This window comes from Scylla paramamosain, chromosome 1, assembly GCF_035594125.1.
Source record: "Scylla paramamosain isolate STU-SP2022 chromosome 1, ASM3559412v1, whole genome shotgun sequence".
NCBI lineage: Eukaryota > Metazoa > Arthropoda > Malacostraca > Decapoda > Portunidae > Scylla > Scylla paramamosain.
Window position 1 is genome coordinate 9,122,501 of NC_087151.1, and position 17,500 is coordinate 9,140,000.

The following is a 17,500-nucleotide window of genomic DNA, read 5'->3' on the forward strand; positions in this document are numbered from 1 at the left end:
GTGTATAAATCAGTTTACGCGGAAAAGTAAGGGTTTTAGGTGACAAGAAATGAAAATAGGTAGATGGATAGATAAAAAGATAGAAAAATGAGTCGGTAAGAGGGCTAGAACGTACACCCACACAACCACAAGCACGCACACACACACACACACACACACACACACACACACACACACACACACACACACACACACACACACAAGCGATACCAAATATATACACACAATTAACGGCCAGGAATAACTCTGAACACTGCTATTAATCGTGAGACTCCGAGGTGCCAGTATACCTCTCCATCACTTACTCCACTGAGGTGTATAGCATGGAGCCTTATTAGCGTATTAACCTCCCATCCACCTGCTTGTAATTACCTTCCTAAACACTCATAACTGACGTGGAAACAAACGCGCTTAAGAAAAATTAAACTTGAGTTGTCTTGCTCTAAACACTGATCTGTTTTGTGATTGTTCCTTAATCGTCTTTACGTGGAAATGAACGCACGAGTCACTCTTATTTATCATCCAGGCTTAAGTCACTGTAAATATTTCTCTTACCAAGTCTGCTTTTCCTGTGTGATTTCAACGCTGCGGTAAGTAAGAAGGGAGGTTTTGCAGTGCTGGGAACTGGGTCTTGAGTCGCTGGTTAGTCGCTAAATGGCTAAATGGCTGCCTTTTTTTTATCTGAGAATTATATGTACTCTCTCTCTCTCTCTCTCTCTCTCTCTCTCTCTCTCTCTCTCTCTCTCTCTCTCTCTCTCTCTCTCTCTCTCTCTCTCTCTCTCACAACTTTCGCCACACTTAATACTGGTCACGGGAGCCACGAGGTACATCACAGCCACCCACCACATGGTTAGTCGTGTGGTAAAGACACATGAAGGTAAGGCAAACACCCAGACACCCTGACAGGAAGGCAGGTAGACTGGTCGACACACCGCCATGTGCCCTAACCAAGCAAAGGAGGGAAGGCAACAGTCACACTTGCAGTATCTCAGAGAAGAGAGTAAATAGTAAATGGAAGCATCCTTTCCGGGAAGGGGCAGACAAACAGCAGCGAGCAGACAGTCGGCCAAGCATCCCATATTTGTCTGAGTGGCTGAGATGAACAAACCCCGACACCCGCTGCTGTGAAATGGGCAAGCGGACAGGATGGCAAGTAGGCAGACGCAGCGGGAGGCAGACAAGCAGGCAAAGCAGGCCAGGCAGACAAGCAGCTCCCACGGCCGCAGGAATCCTCGCCTCCCTCCCTCACCAGCAGTATGCAGCTCGTATCCGGGTGGCGGACACTAGTGCACTTCATAATGGTACATCTGCCGTGACCTTCCCCATCATAACTCCTCCTGCACCGACTCTACCAGACACATACCAGTCAAGGCGTCGCAGGTATGCACAGAGGAACATAACTGTGACATGTAGCAAGGATAAAAATGTATGTGAATAAGATAATGTATACCCAGCCATCCACCCACACCCAAACACCCACCCACACACACACACACACACACACACACACACACACCTTTCCTTATAAGCACAACAACCTACCTCAAGTTGAAGAGGCGTGGTACGAGAGAATGCTTCCGGGGCAAAGATCACAGACCATTTACATCAACAACAGGGTCAGCAAAAAATCGTTTCCTTCACCCGTGATATAAAATAACACCCGAATAATTTGGCAACGAAGACATTAATAATTCTTTATATCTTGGAGAAAATTACGAGCGGTGAAAATTACGAATACAAGCCACGAGTGAGAGAGTAGTAATTGGCGGTGCGGGGGGCCAGACGCATAGGGGTGAGGGACGGAGAGAGGGGAGAGGGAAGAGAAGAGAGGGGAGGGAGAGGAAGCAAGGCCCTACGGGAGGCACATCATGCCAGACGCACAGGAGAAGCACACAGCTTGAACATTTTACGGCCTTGCTTTCGCTTTACCACGAAAGAGAGAGAGAGAGAGAGAGAGAGAGAGAGAGAGAAAAAAATGTAAGGATTAAAATCTTTCTCCTGAATAAACTTCCACTCGTGAAAAAAAAATAAAAATAAATAAAAATAAATAAATAAACAAAAACAGATGAACTGCCTCCGAAAGGATAAAAAAAAAAAAAAAAACATGGTAAAAGGTAATGCGACTGAAATTGAGGAAAAAAAGTAAGGAAGGAAGGAAATAAGCAGAGAAGACTACAAGATAAATCATCACAGAATGAGATGCAAATAAATCACATAGAAAAAAATAAATAAAGAGCGCAGCGTCTGAGAGAAAACTCTTAATACTCTCTTCCATATCCATTATGTCTCTCATTTTCCTATCCCTCTTCCCTCCTTCCTTGTCTTATTTACTCCCCAGCCATTGGAGTAAATTGTTTGTGTGAACTGCACAACATTGTGTGTGTGTGTGTGTGTGTGTGTGTGTGTGTGTGTGTGTGTGTGTGTGTGTGTGTGTGTGTGTGTGTTTGTGTTTACTACCCTTCCCACGGGTACACGTATTATTAAAGTGCAAACATGAGAGGGAAAAAACGTCAAATTATCAACAAGGAAATGACTTGAGTTAACGTTGAGTATCGTGTAAAACTTTACGTAATTTCTCTGCTGTAATGATGACGATAGAAAAAAAAATCGCACGAGAAAAGACATTTACGAGTGTAAAATAAAGGAAAATAAGAAAAAACCGGAAAAAAGTCAATTAATCTCCAGGTAAGACAAAAGATAATAAAAACCAAACCCTGAACTAAAAGGAAAAAACTAATGGAAGCAACAAAAACATCTGGATAAAAAAAAATAAACAAACTCTCTCTACCGTAAATAAAACAAAAGCGAAGAAAAAAACAAAACTAACCAAATGAAAAAAAAATGAATAAATAAAAGGAAACAGCAAAAACATCTGGAAAATAAGAAAAGAAAATTAAAAAAAGCAAAAGTGAAAGGAAACTAACTAAAAAGAAAATAAAAAAAACCTTCAGAAAACTACAACAAAGAAAAGCACTCATAAGACGAACCCTCAAGTTAAGAAGTAAAAATCTCAAAAACCATCGACTCGGAAAGACTCTTATTCTTCCTTCCCTCCCTCTTTTTTCTCACCCTCCTTCTTCTCCTCCCCCTCCTCCTCCTCCTCCTCCTCCAGCTGCTGCACCTTTCTCGATCCCTTTCCCTAATCACCAAATATTTTCTCTCCTTTCCCTCCTCTTCTTGATATAGAGAGACTTGACCTTCGCGTGCCCTCTCTCCTCCTTTTAATAACTTCATGAACCTTTGCTTTTAAGTTCATGTTGCGATTCTTTCCTTTTATGGAGGAGGAGGAGGAGGAGGAAGAGGAAGAGGAAGACAAAAATGGGGAAAAGAACAGAATGAGTAACGAAAGTGAGAAAAAGAGGAAGAGGATGAGACAAATATTAGGATAAGAAGAATATGGAAGAGGATTAAGAGAAAGACGAGAATGTGAAAGAAGAAAAATCAGAATGCTAGGAGCTAGAGAAGAGAACGAAGAGAAGGAGAAAAATGAGGATAAGGAGGAAGAAGAGGAATAGAAAGACAAGAATGGTGAAAGAAAAGATCGAGGCAGGAAGGAGAGAAGAAAAGAAGAGGAGGGGAAAAATGAAGATAAGATTAAGGAGTAGGAGGAAGAGGAAGAAGAGAAAAAGAATGAGGAAGAAGAGAACGAGAAAGGAAGAAGATGACAGAATAAAGAAGAAAAAAAAATGAGGATGAACTGGAGGAAGAAGAGGAGCAAGAGAAAGGGGGAAGAAGAGAACGAGGAACGAAGGAGAGAAAAAAAAAGCGAAGAGAAAAAGAAAAAGATAAGGATTTGGAAAGAGAAAGAGGAGAAAGAGACGGAAAGGGAGAACGAAGAGGAGGAAGAAAGAGAGAGAGATAATTGATGTGTTCCATAAAATATGCATAATTTTTCTTGATCGTCGCTTGGTTGTGTTTATCAGTAAGATCATGACAGGTTTAGGCGTTTCTGGGATGATGAATGTCCACTTGTCTCTTCCTCTTTACCGCTTCCTCTTCCTCTCCTTCTCCTTCTTCATCTCCTTCTCCTCCCTCTCCTACTCCTCATTCTCTTTCTCCATCTTGTTATTTCGATTTTTTTGTCCTCTTCCTCGTTCTCTTATCTCTTCTTTCTCCTCCTCCTCCTCCTCCTCCTCCTCCTCCTCCTCCTTCTTATGCTTATTTTTTCTTTCCTCTCCGTTCCCTTCTTTCCCGTTCTTCTCCATCTCTTTCTCTTTCTTTTCCTCCTATTTGTTCTTATTTCTTTCTTCCTACTCTTTCCTCTCTTTATTTCTTTCTCCTCAATGTCAATTCGTCCTTGCTCTCTCTCTCTCTCTCTCTCTCTCTCTCTCTCTCTCTCTCTCTCTCTCTCTCTCTCTCTCTCTCTCTCTCTCTCTCTCCTTCTGTTATTACTCCTTCTCTTTACCCTCTCCTTCTCCTCCTCCTCCTCCTCCTCCTCCTTCTCCTCCTCCTCCTCCTCCTTCTCCTCCTCCTCCTTCTCCTCCTCCTCCTCCCCCCTCTTCTTCACCTCCTTCGTCCGATATTTCTATGTCATATTGTAAATTCAAGTCGTGACTACTAATTTTCATCCTTTCCTTCCATCTTTCCTTTACATTTTGCTTCGCCAATCCTAAAATGGGTTCAGTGTTCCATTTCAAGGCATTTTTTTTTATTCTCTTTCACACTTAATAGAGATAAGGAAAAATGGGGTGTGCTCTCTCTCTCTCTCTCTCTCTCTCTCTCTCTCTCTCTCTCTCTCTCTCTCTCTCTCTCTCTCTCTCTCTCTCTCTCTCTCTCTCTGATAATGACATAGGAAAACAAAGGTAAAAAAGGGGAAAAAAAGAGCAAACATGACAGAACAAAACTAAAAATAAAACAAAAAGTGTAAAAAGAGTAAAAAAAAAAAAGAGTTATGAGAGATATAAAAGTGACATGAGAAAAAGAAAAAAAGAGATTGATAATATAATGATATCGAAATAGTATCTCAAGAATTCTCACGAAAAAACAAACAGAATGAACAGGTGAAAGTGTAATAAGATTTTAAAGTCAGCAGAAAAGAAGAGGAGGAGGAGGAGGAGGAGGAGGAGGAGGAGGAGGAGGAGGAGGAGGAGGAGGAGGAGGAGGAGAAGGAGTAGGAGGAGGAGGAGGAGGAGGAGGAAGGAAGGAAATATATTCATTTTCTCCCATCTCTACTTGACAGTAATAGAGAGGAGAAAACTGGAAACGAGGAGGAGGGGGAGGAGAAGGAGGAAGAGAAACGCAAAGAGAAGTAAGAATATGACAAATAGGACACAGAGAAAAAAAAAGAAAATTTTGCGGAAGAGAAAAAAGAGAAAAAGGAAAGATTTAGCATTTTATCTCAAACACCAACAACAATAAATTTACGAATTGACTTCAAGACAAAAAAAAAAATGTAGAAAATAAAAGCAAAGAAAGAATATGAGAAATAGGGAGAGGGTATAAGGAATATAAAAAAAAAATTAAAAAAATGATAAAACGTAAGTAACAAAGAAAAAATAATCAGATGTAAGGAAAAAATTAGAAGAACACAAAAAAGGGGGATGGAAAGAAAGATGGGAATATAAATAGAGAGAAAAAAAAACATATATACATAGATAAACACAAATAAAAAAAAACGATGAGAAAAAAGAAAGAGATACGAAAAAAATAGAAAAAAATACAAAAAAAGAAAAGAAAAAAAAGGAACGGGGAGATGGAAGGGATAAAAGGAGGAGGAGGTTGAGGAGGAGGAGGAGGAGGCAAATACACTCTTTACCTCACACCTCCACTTGTCAATAATGGAGAGGTGAGGAGCTGAGGAACCGGTCTCACTAATAGCCGGCTTCCTGCCCACCTCATCCCCGCCCTCCTCTCTTCCTCATCTTCAAGGATAATTTGTAATAATAAATAATTCAACGTGCAATTTCACTCTCACGAGAAGAGCGATCATCCTAGTGGCCTCTTCCTCTTCCCCTCTCTCTCTCTCTCTCTCTCTCTCTCTCTCTCTCTCTCTCTCTCTCTCTCTCTCTCTCTCTCTCTCTCTCGATGCCTTGGGAGCTTATCTGGCATCTTATCAGAGAGAGAGAGAGAGAGAGAGAGAGAGAGAGAGAGAGAGAGAGAGAGAGAGAGAGAGAGAGAGAGAGAGAGATTGAAACATTAATTTTTGTTATGCTTGTCAATCTTTCTTTAAATAACGACATTAAGTCCTCCTCCTTATCTTCATCCTCTTTGTCTTCCTCCCTTTCCTCCTCATCTTCCTCATTTTGTTTTTCCTACTCTTTTCCCTCTTCCTCTTACTTATTCTCTTTTATTATTATTAGACCTAAACATTTCATTTATCAACTAACATACTCTTCTTTAATCCTTCTCTCCTCTCGTCTCCTCTCCTTTCCATTCCATTTTATTCATCTTCTCCAGCCTCACCTTCTTATTCTATCCCTCTTTCCCTTCTATCATCTCTTTCTTTCCTGCAACCCTCTCGTTCTTGTTCCTGTTCTTCTTCGCACCCTCACCTGATAAGGATGCAGCGTGGATCTGATAGTGGCAAGGGAGGACAGGTGTCAAGCAGGTAGAGAGTAGTGCTCAGGTGTGTTATTTACCTGGGAGGGGCACGCCACTAATTGATTGTGTAGCTGCCGTGGCGGAGGTGCTGTAGGAGGTGCGAGGAGGCGTGGATGAGGGTACGGAATGGGAATGGATTTGATGAAGTGGATAAAAGGCTTTGGGAGAATTGATGGCTGAGTGGCAGGAGAGAAAAGGGAGGGCGGTGGATGGCAGGAATGTTCTAAGAAAGGAGGCGATAGGAGGGAATGTGGATGGGTACTAGATGGGTCGCGAGATGCAGGTAAGGCCGATGGGAAGGTTGTGTGACCCAAGAGGAATTTAGGAATGAAAATTGTGCATGGAGAGATAAGGGAAGGGAATGAAAAAGTGAAGGAGGATTAAGGATAGGGAAAGAGATGAAGAGTGCGATAAATGCAATTGAAAAGGTTGCGACCAAGAAAAGAGATATAGGGGCATGGGAAAGGCGGAGATAAGGTAAGGGGAAGATAATAAAGATAAGAGTGGAAAACATAAAGGTAATGGGGTGGAAAGATAAGTATAAGGAGAGAAAAATCTTCGCGGGAAAAGTTCTCAAGAATAAGTACAGATACAATAAATATGAAAGACAGAAAAACATAAAGAAAAAAAGATTAGTGAAATGAGTAAAAAAAAAAAAAGATTATATATATACAAATGATCCCTTTGAATGAAAAAAAAAAAGATCATAACTGAGGAAGATTGTTCGTGGAAATGCCTAAAGAGAAATAAAGATATGCTCCTTCCTGTACTTTCTCACCGCCACATTCCCCCACATTCCACACACTTGTCTCACCAGTACATGAATGAGAGTGTCGCACGGTAAACTTATTTCACTCATAAATGGAAGAAGACTGTTCATAGATAAAAAAAAAATAAATAAATAAATAAATATATAATAAATAAATAAATAAATAAAAATAATAAAAAAAAAATCCTTCTTCAATCTGTGCTTTCTCACCAACACAATCCACACACTTTTCCAACATGAAGGAGAACATCACTTGGCATACTTACTATTTCACTGATGCATGGAAAGACATCATTTAAACAATACAAATTTACGTGTGGAAGAAAGACCGGTCCTTAATGTATATATCATGACCCATAATGCCAGCTTTGTTTCTTTTTTTTTTTCACGCAATATCGTATTACCTTTTGTCCCTCCGCCACGCAGAGTTCAATGAGCCGGCACCTGTAAAAACATTACAAAGCAGCTCCTCCTTATCGTGAGTCAGCGGCAAAAAAACACATCCTTGTATAACTTGTAATAGATAGTGAGCATAAAGTCCCACGCTGGCAACATAGGGAAGCACCAGATAACATTAGCTGGTAGATTTTGTTTTCGATTTCTGACTTGTTCTTTCTCTTCTGTTCCTATTTTTTTTTTCGCCCTCCTCTTGTCCATTTTTTTTTAAGAATGCGGAAATCTGATAAAAAAAAAAAAAAGGCTAATAAATCGCCACTCCCAAAAACGTAAAACGGCGAACAAGATCCAAATGGGTAAGAAAACTCAACACAGCAGAAGTCTTCCTATTCCCCTCTTGAAATAAATGAAATCACAGTAAGTGGGTAAATCAGAGAAAGGAAGAGTTCTTGAGAATACTACAAGCTCATCAGCGTGTGTGTGTGTGTGTGTGTGTGTGTGTGTGTGTGTGTGTGTGTGTGTGTGTGTGTGTGTGTGTGTGTGTGTGTGTGTGTGTGTGTGTGTGTGTGTGTGCTTGTCTACAGAGACCGTTTTACAATTTGAGATTAATTCGAAAACATCTGTGGTGAGCAAATTTATCTACCTTCTTATGCCTGTGTTACTTGGGCGACATCCTTAATTCAAAAGAATGCAGAATATTTTCTATACCTTCATACAAATCATAGATATATAAAACAAAAACATGCCAATTTCGAGGACATGAAAAATAAACAGCTAATCCGCAGCTTCTGAGAGAGAGAGAGAGAGAGAGAGAGAGAGAGAGAGAGAGAGAGAGAGAGAGAGAGAGAGAGAGAGAGAGAGAGAGAGAGAGAGAGAGAGAGAGAGAGAGAGAGAGAGAGAGAGAGAGAGAGACTAGGAAGAATACTACTGAAACCATACACTCCCTTCTCAAAGAACCACAAATCACAGTCGTATTAAAAAACACACAAACACACAAAAAAAAAAAAAAAACAGAAGGCAGACCAAACACAACACACTTTCCAGAGACTACGAAAGGCCAGAAATGGAAGACAACAGCAGCCACTACACACATAATAAACACTAAGGAGCGAGACACACAGAATGAAATAATAGGGAGAAAGGTGGCGGCGGTTGAAGTGTTTATGGGGTCAAGGAGGGAAAGGAGGCAAAGGGAGACAGAGATACAGAAAAAAAGGGAGAAGAAGAAGGGAGAGGGAGAGAGAAGGAGTGGGTGTTATGGATGGAGAGTGAAGGGGGGTTAAGGGTCACTAAGGATGGATGGGGTTATTGGCCGAAAAGAGTGATGGAGTTAGCCAAAAGAGAGGGAGAGGGAGAGAGAGAGAGAGAGAGAACATAAAGAGTGATGGAGAGTCGCATGAGTAATGGGGGCCAGGGAGCGTGAGTGATGGGGTGGCTTGTAATACTGGGTGGGAGGGAGAAATTTGCCAGTAACCTTTGTGGAAACTTACGAGCGGGAGTTAAGTACTGATGCTGGCACAGGGAGAGGCACGATCAGAGGACAAAGGGAAGAAGAACGAGGGACATCAGTAGCAGCAGCAGAAGGAGGAGAAAGGAGAAACATCAGTAGCAGTAATAGAAGCAGAAAGGAGTAAGGGACACCAGCAGCATTTGTAGAAGAAGAAACAAGGAACATCAGTGCCAGCAGTTGAAAAAGAAAAAGGATGAGGAGGACGTCAGTAGCAGTTGTAGAAGCAAAAGAAAGGCGAAACACAGGAACGTAAGAAAACAAAGGAAGTTACAAGAAACCACCAGACCTACACGTGGCAGTCCCTGTATAAGACATACCTACCTCTGTATTTTCACCTCCCATTCTTATCCATAAATTTGTCTCATATTTTAAAACTCCCTGATAACGCAACACTAACAACCTGATTACTGACTCTATTCCACTCATCCAACACTCAATTTGTGAACCAGTCTCTTAATATCTCTTTTCTAACTCTAACCTAAACAAGCTTGAATCCATTGTATTCTGCCCAACCCTCATTACTTGCTGGTCCTGAAGATTTTGTTTATGTGACACGAGGAGAGATGCTACGGAGAGGTGAAAGGAGGTAAGAGGAGGAGACAAAGAGAGAGGAAGGAAGGAAGGAAGGAAGGAAGGAAGGAAGGAAGGAAGGAAGGAAGGAAGGAAGGAAGGAAGGAAGGAAGGAAGGAAGGAAGGAAACAAAGAAAGAAAGAAAGGATAAAGGAAGGAAGTAAGGAAGGAAAGTAAGTAGGGAGGAAGGAAGGAATGGGTAAGCAACGAGAGAGAGAGAGAGAGAGAGAGAGAGAGAGAGAGAGAGAGAGAGAGAGAGAGAGAGAGAGAGAGAGAGGTCGCGGCTTGATGACAGGGCGAGGAGAACACGATGACCACAACAACCTTGGAAAACACAAACGCCAGAATTCACCACGATTTATGGTTTTCCCCTCTTTGTTTCTCCTCGTCTTTACCTCTTGGCCCATCATTACCCTTTGGGAATATGCAATGATTCTACTTATATTGCTAGTTATTATCATCATTATCGTGGGTCTTCATCAATATATCTAACTGTCTATCTCTCTCTCTCTCTCTCTCTCTCTCTCTCTCTCTCTCTCTCTCTCTCTCTCTCTCTCTCTCTCTCTCTCTCTCTCTCTCTCTCTCTCTCCTATTGTTTATTTATCGATTGGTAATTTCCTCTCCCAAATGCAGCTCTTTCATTTTGCTCGTACATCTTCTCGATAAAAATAATGAATAGCTTTTTATTATTTTTTATTTTTTTGATGTTTATATTCAATTGTGTGATTTTTCTTTTTTTTTATTGTTGCTTCGAAGTATCAAGACACTGCCATCATACACAGAGAAGGAGAGGAGAAAAGAAAGACAGACAGGAAGGAAGAAAGGAAGGAAGGAAGGAAGGAAGGAAGGAAGGATGGTAGGAGGGAAGGAAGGAAGGAAGGAAGGAAGGGAAAAAAGTTGAAAGTAAGAAAGGAATGGAGAAGCCTAGAAAGAAAGGCAGAAAGAAAAAGAGAGAAAGAAAGAGAAGAAGAAAGGAAGGAAGGAACCTAGAATAAGAAGGCAGAAAGAAGGAATTAAGGATGGAAAGCCAGAAAGAAAAAAAAACGAAAGAAAAAGAAAGAAAAAGAAAAGAAAGAGGAAGAATGTGGAACGAATGAAACAACAGGAGGAGGAGGAGGAGGACGACGACGAACGAAAGGTGGAGGAGGCAACAAATAAAAGAAAAAGACAATAACGAAAAAAAAGAGAAAACATGGGAAGGAAATAAGAGAAACGAAGAAATGTTCAGGAAGAAGTAAAAGGAAAACAACTGAACAAGAAAGAGATAAGAAAGATTACACAGTGCAAGAAGGAAGTAAGAAATTATAGAGAAACTTGAGAAAATAAAATAAACGTGAAAATTAATATAAAGTCGAATAAAAAAAATAAAAAAAAGGCAATGGGAAAAATAATGAAAAAGATGGAGGGCAAGATGCAATAAAATGAAACGAGGACAGAAGATAATAAGACAAATGACCACGATTAATTAAGAAATATAGGTAAAGGTAATGGGCGGAGTACCTTTACAAAACTAACAGGTGAAGGTGACAGCACTGCAATACATTTAGCAATCAGGAGCCTTTTGTCCCTAGCACGATACCTTTCTGCCCCGCCCAGAGAGAGAGAGAGAGAGAGAGAGAGAGAGAGAGAGAGAGAGAGAGAGAGAGAGAGAGAGAGAGAGAGAGAGAGAGAGAGAGAGAGAGAGAGAGAGAGAGAGAGAGAGAGAGAGAGAGAGAATGTGATGGCTGCAGGACCCTCGTGTGACATCAATTGTGCCGACACGCACCGTGGAGAAAGAGACAGAGAGAAGATATGAAGAATAAAATTGAAAAGGGAAGACAAGGAAGAATGAAATAATATCCTTTCAAAGCACCGTGGCACTTACTGTTTTCCTTGTAGGTATTCTTATAAGGCTAGTCCACACACTCACACACACACACACACACACACACACACACACACACACACACACACACACACACACCTGTTCATTAGGCAAGGCATTCAGGTAACTCACACCAGGTAACAATAATGAGGCAATCACACCTGCATGACACCTGACGTGGACATGACATTATGAAGCTGGTAAGAAAACATCATTATGACTCGTAGTGATTCAGTGCTTACCTGCTGATCTTAATCTTAGACCGAGCACTGGTGATATTAATGATCGCTGCAGTAGTAGTAGTAGTAGTAGTAGTAGTTACGGGGGTTAGTTTACCTTAAAATGTAGGTAAGGGATATTTACCTGTATATAGTGGTAGTAGTAGTAATATTAGTACAGTAACCACATATTCACAAGACATACCTTTCATTCCTTCCTTGCATGGTGGTGTGGTGGTGCGGCCAAGGGAAGGCACACACTGAGCCACAGAGCCACGCGCTAGGGACAGTATGCGTAGTGGCGCCTCGCAGGGCACGCTGGGTCCATATTGGTGAGAAACGCAATTCATGGTTGTGACTGATCCTCAAGGGACGCCTCGACATTGTTTTTATTCACTTCACATGATTCTCTATTCATGCGACCTTGTTACTTGCATAAATCACTGCCACTTGCCTTTGTTCCCGCTCAATTAGGCATGTATTCTGTCAAGCGGCCGCTGTCGCTCACCCTGAAAAGGAAACAACAAGGATATACACACGTTACACATGATGCTTTTTTAACAAAGAGACACCTTACGCAGGAGGAATATTAGGAGAACTGTTTGTCTTACTAAACTATATGTTTTCTTACAACAAAGACGGACGCAACTTACGGAAGAAGTGTATTGAGAAAGTAGTTTGTTTGATTATACTATATGCTTTTTAACAAACATGTACCTAATGCAAGAGGAATGTTGGAAAAATGACTTGCTTTACTAACCTATACGTTAATACTTTGTTGACTATTGGAGGGATGTAGAGTATGAAAGCTTTCACATCAAGTATACAAGTTACTCAAGATTTATTTCATTGTTTCCTTGAGTTTTCAGTAAATTTTTCATATTCCTGAAAAAAAAAAAAAATGTGTGTGTGTGTGTGTGTGTGTGTGTGTGTGTGTGTGTGTGTGTGTGTGTGTATGAATCCGGAAAGTAAGACAGACACTCTCTCCCCACACTCGTGAGAAGACAAGCCCCTCCTCCTCCTCCTCCTCCTCCTCCTCCTCCTCTTCATCCTCTGCCTCGCCATTTAAAGTGCGTGTCCTCTCCATCCCCTCCACATTCTCATCTTATTCTTCGGCAGGAGAGGAAAGGAAAGAGAAGGAGGAGGGAGGGTGAAATTCAAAGAAAATATCAAACAGCACAGGAAAATTCTCCCCTCCACGAGTTTAATAGATACCATCAGGAGGAACGCGAAGGGAAATTAATGTCTCGGAATTACACATTATAAAATTGGCATCATATTTATAGAAGGAATATTTTCACTCCAAATGAGGAGATGGTTAATCAAAAGGGAAAGAATAGGATGCGAACTGACAAAGATAATAATAATGATAACGTCAATACAGTGAAATAAAGTTTACAGGAGTTATACAATGAACGGAAAACACGAACGTAAAGCTGCATTATAATTTTGGTCTCAGACAATGACAGCACAAGTATTAACTGTCAAATTTGCTTGTTTGCATTGCTATCTACGTCTAACTCGGTCAGTCAGTCTGTCTGTTTGTTTATGCGTTTGTACGTTATTTTATTTTTTTTTTTTGTCTGTCAGCTTGTTTTTATATGTCTGTTTGTCTGATTGTTTATTTCTGTTTCTGTCTGCTAGCCTCTCTCTCTCTCTCTCTCTCTCTCTCTCTCTCTCTCTCTCTCTCTCTCTCTCTCTCTCTCTCTCTCTCTCTCTCTCTCTCTCTCCTAATTCTCGTCTGTCTGAGGCAAATCAGTAAGGATGGAGGAAAATTCGTACCAGATGAAGTATGTGTGTCTGCAAACCTGTGGCTGGCTGGTTGGCAGGCTAAGGAGGGAAGGCAATGATGGTGGTAGTGGTGGTGGTGGTGGTGGGAGGTAAGAGGTTCGAGCAGAGATGGTGTGCGCGGTGAACTCAATTGCAGTCCCCGTCACTCATCCGCTAAATACCTAGACTCCTCGAGGACTGGCGGCGAGGTTCCTAAGGGCTGTAGTTTGCCTCCCTAATGATCCGGCCCAAGGACCACCCTTACAAAAAGTCACCACCGAGATAGAAACTTAAACCAACACGACTTGCAGCTGATTACAAGGGAAGGCGGCGGAGTGACATTTTGCACCGTAGACAGACAGGTCGGGAGGGAAGGCAAGGGACGAAGGAGGGTAAGACAAGGGAGGGTGGGAAGTACTGGGGGGAAGGAAAGGAAAGGAGGGAAGTGAGGGTTGTTCTGGCTAAATGGGAGGAAAGGTAGGTGGGTGGGTGGGTGGGTGGGTGGGTGGGTTGGGTTGTGAGTAGAAGGGGGAGGGAAGGTTAGAGAGTGGTTGGGATTGCAGAGATAAGGATTGAAAAGGCATAAGTGGGAGGGACGGGGGAAAGGATTATAAGAATGAGAAAGAGAAAAAGAGAGAAAGGGAAAGAAAAAAAGTGAAGATGTGGTTTTGATAAAGTTGTAAAAGCGACTTGGTAGAAGGGAAAGAGTAAATAAACTTTTATCTGTTTTTTTTTCATTATTTTATTTTATTTTCCTCTGCAATGGATATGAAAAAGACTGCTGCAAAAATATTAGAAAAAAAGTATACAGAGAGAGAGAGAGAGAGAGAGAGAGAGAGAGAGAGAGAGAGAGAGAGAGAGAGAGAGAGAGAGAGAGAGAGAGAGAGAGAGAGAGAGTATATATATATATATATATATATATATATATATATATATATATATATATATATATATATATATATATATATATATATATATATATATATATATATATATATATAAAGCAACAAGAGAGAAAAGAAAAATATGCTGAAAAGGGTTTTGTGACTTTGAAGTTTTGAAAAATAAAAAAAATATTAAAAAGTCTATAGAGGGGAAACGGAAGAGAGAGAGAGAGAGAGAGAGAGAGAGAGAGAGAGAGAGAGAGAGAGAGAGAGAGAGAGAGAGAGAGAGAGAGAATTACATATATTCACCTCACCAAACTCGTTCGTCTTCCCAACACGAAAACTTGATGGATTTCTATCAATTCCTATAATCTTAAAGTTCCTATCTTTCTATTTCTCTGTCTCCCTCGATCGCTATTTTCCCTAAAGTCCTTACGAGGTAATGTTCCACTTCCTGCAATTCCAAACACACTCAGCCTTACCAGAGAGAGAGAGAGAGAGAGAGAGAGAGAGAGAGAGAGAGAGAGAGAGAGAGAGAGAGAGAGAGAGAGAGAGAGAGAGAGAGAGTTGTTATTGTTAGCAACAGCAATCATCCACTCTCTCTCTCTCTCTCTCTCTCTCTCTCTCTCTCTCTCTCTCTCTCTCTCTCTCTCTCTCTCTCTCTCTCTCTCTCACTCCTATCTTGTCCTTATCCTTTTATCCTTTTCCTCGTTCTTGTCCTTATTTTTTTCTTATGTTTCCCCGCTCTTGTCCTTTTCCTGGTTCTTGTCCTTGTTCTTGTCCTTGTTCTTGTTCTCGTGCCCTCGTCCTTACTTTGCTCCTTACCCTAGTTCAAGTCCTTGTCTTCATTCTTCAACTGGTGTTTGTTTTTGTTTTTATGCTTTTCATTGTAATACGTCTCATCGTCTTCCTCCTCCTTCTCTGCCTCCTCCACCGTCTCCTCCTTTTCTTCTCTTTTTTGTTTAACTCTCCTATCTTTTTACCATGTAGTTAGTTGAAAGTAATTGCTAAACAGCCTTGTAAGGGTCAAAAGGTCTGTTGTTGCTTGGTTTTTCTTTGCAATCGTTTGTAATCCAGTTAAAAGTGGTTCCCAAACTGTCATGTAAAGGTCGAAAGGTCAGTTGCTGTTTGGTTTCCCTTTGTAATCATTTGTAATCGTTCTACTGAGCCTCCTCCTCCTCTTCTTCTTTTTCCTCCTTCTCCTCCTTCTCTTCTTCCTCCTCATTTTTCTATTCTGCTATTCTGTCTCTCCTACTAGTAGCCAGAGTAGGATAGTTGTACAAACAGCCTAGTGAAGACCTCAAGCTTCGTTGCTGTTTGAACTTCCTTTGTATATTCAAGGCATATTCTTCCTCCGTTCCCTCCTCCTTTCCTTCCTCTTCCTCCTTCTTCTCTTCCTCTTCCTCTTCCTCCTCCTTCTCTTCCTCTCCCTCCTCCCACTCCTCAGCTCAACCCTTCCCGCAACAAGAAATCAGCGGCGAGCCAATCCCTTCTCTGGTTTGCGAGAGCTGGTGACGGCAAGCGCACTGTCCACATCAGGGGCGTCCCTTTATAGGCAAAGGTCACGTAAGCTTGTCTTCTTCCTGCTACTCGTCTTTATTCGCCTCCTCCTTCTCCTCCTCTTCCTCCTTTCCTCTTCGTCCTGTTAGCCGCTTATCTTTCTGTTCTTCTTACTCATCATATCATCGTTCTCCTCATTCTATTTCTCGTTTTGTCTTTCTTCTCGTAATCCTTATACTTTTCCTCTCACTGATCGTTATCCTCCTCCTCCTCCTCCTCCTCCTCCTTCTCTTCTTCCTCTTCCTCCTCCTCCTCCTCCTCCTCCCCCTCCTCGTGCTCGCACCACAGGGTCTCGCCTCAGCGGCACTGCCTTGTAACACCAGGATACTTGACTTGTAACCGGAGCGCCTGTAATTGGGGCCTTCCCTCACGACTCCCCGTGGACGGTCACCGCAGGAAACGTTCTCCTAATCGAGGATCAGCTCCTGGTGCCGCGAATGTGTGTGTTCCTGTTAGAGCGGCTGCAGATTAGAAGTGAGGAGTGTGGCGGCGGCTTCCCTGCTCCTCTTCCCTCTGACGTGGCGGGAAATTACGATGTTCTGTAGGTTTTTTTTGCACCATTTTTGAGGTTCAATAGTGACTTAGGGAGTGTGTACGGAAATTATTATGTTTTGTAGATTTCTTTATACCGTTTTGAGATTTAATAGTGACTTATGGGTGGGAGAACTGTGGAAATGTCTCAAAATTACAAAGAAAAATGAAGAGAATCAAGTAAGAATAAAAGGTTAAGTTGCGATCTTTTGAACTACCTAATGGTACAGTTTAGGATTACTGTAATCATTATTACTATCATTATTATTATTATTATTATTATTATTATTATTATTATTATTATTATTATTATTATTATTATTATCATCTTTTTTTCTGGATGAGGGGGGGGGGGGGGCCGGGAAAAGGGCGGTCACGAATCAGAGTTGCAACACACATACAGGTGATTGGAGCCTCTTTTGACTTGCCACTGTATTTTATTTATTTGTTTATTTTTTTACACCGTTTTGTGATTTTATAGTGACTTGGAAGCGTAAGAATTTTGGGAATACTTCAAAATTTCAAAGGAAACTAAGGAAAAAATGTAGGAGTAACAGAATTAAGGACGATCTCTTCAAATTTGTTGGTTCAATTCAGAATATTTTTTTTTATTCTAAGCTGAAAGATATTATTTTTCCTCTCTTAAGCAGACACGACTCGCAGTTAGACCACATACATAAATATTCCGAACCTCTCTTTTTTTACCGTTACAAACAATAATTTAAAAGTAATTACAAACTTCTTGTCGCACTTCATTATTATAAGTATGCTGCAATTCAAATTCTCTCGAGATTGGTTTCATGTCAAATTCTTCGTTAGGAAAAAGAAAAAAAAACTTAACTATTCTAGACATTTAAATTAATCTTATACAAAACACTGATCTCGTTC

General features: G+C 41.1%; 1 protein-coding gene across 5 annotated transcripts in view; it reads right to left on the bottom strand.

Annotated features, from left to right (window-relative positions):
* LOC135099794 (uncharacterized) overlaps positions 1-17,500 on the bottom strand; it is a 390,580-nt gene that overhangs the window by 190,750 nt on the left and 182,330 nt on the right. For all 5 annotated transcript variants that reach the window (XR_010268388.1, XR_010268387.1, XM_064002316.1 and 2 more), the window contains one exon: positions 12,073-12,376. Coding sequence is in view for 3 of the 5 variants with exons in the window: in XM_064002316.1 (XP_063858386.1) it covers positions 12,073-12,251 (179 nt within the window). In the remaining 2 variants the exon portion in view is untranslated. The remainder of the gene's footprint in view (positions 1-12,072; positions 12,377-17,500) is intronic.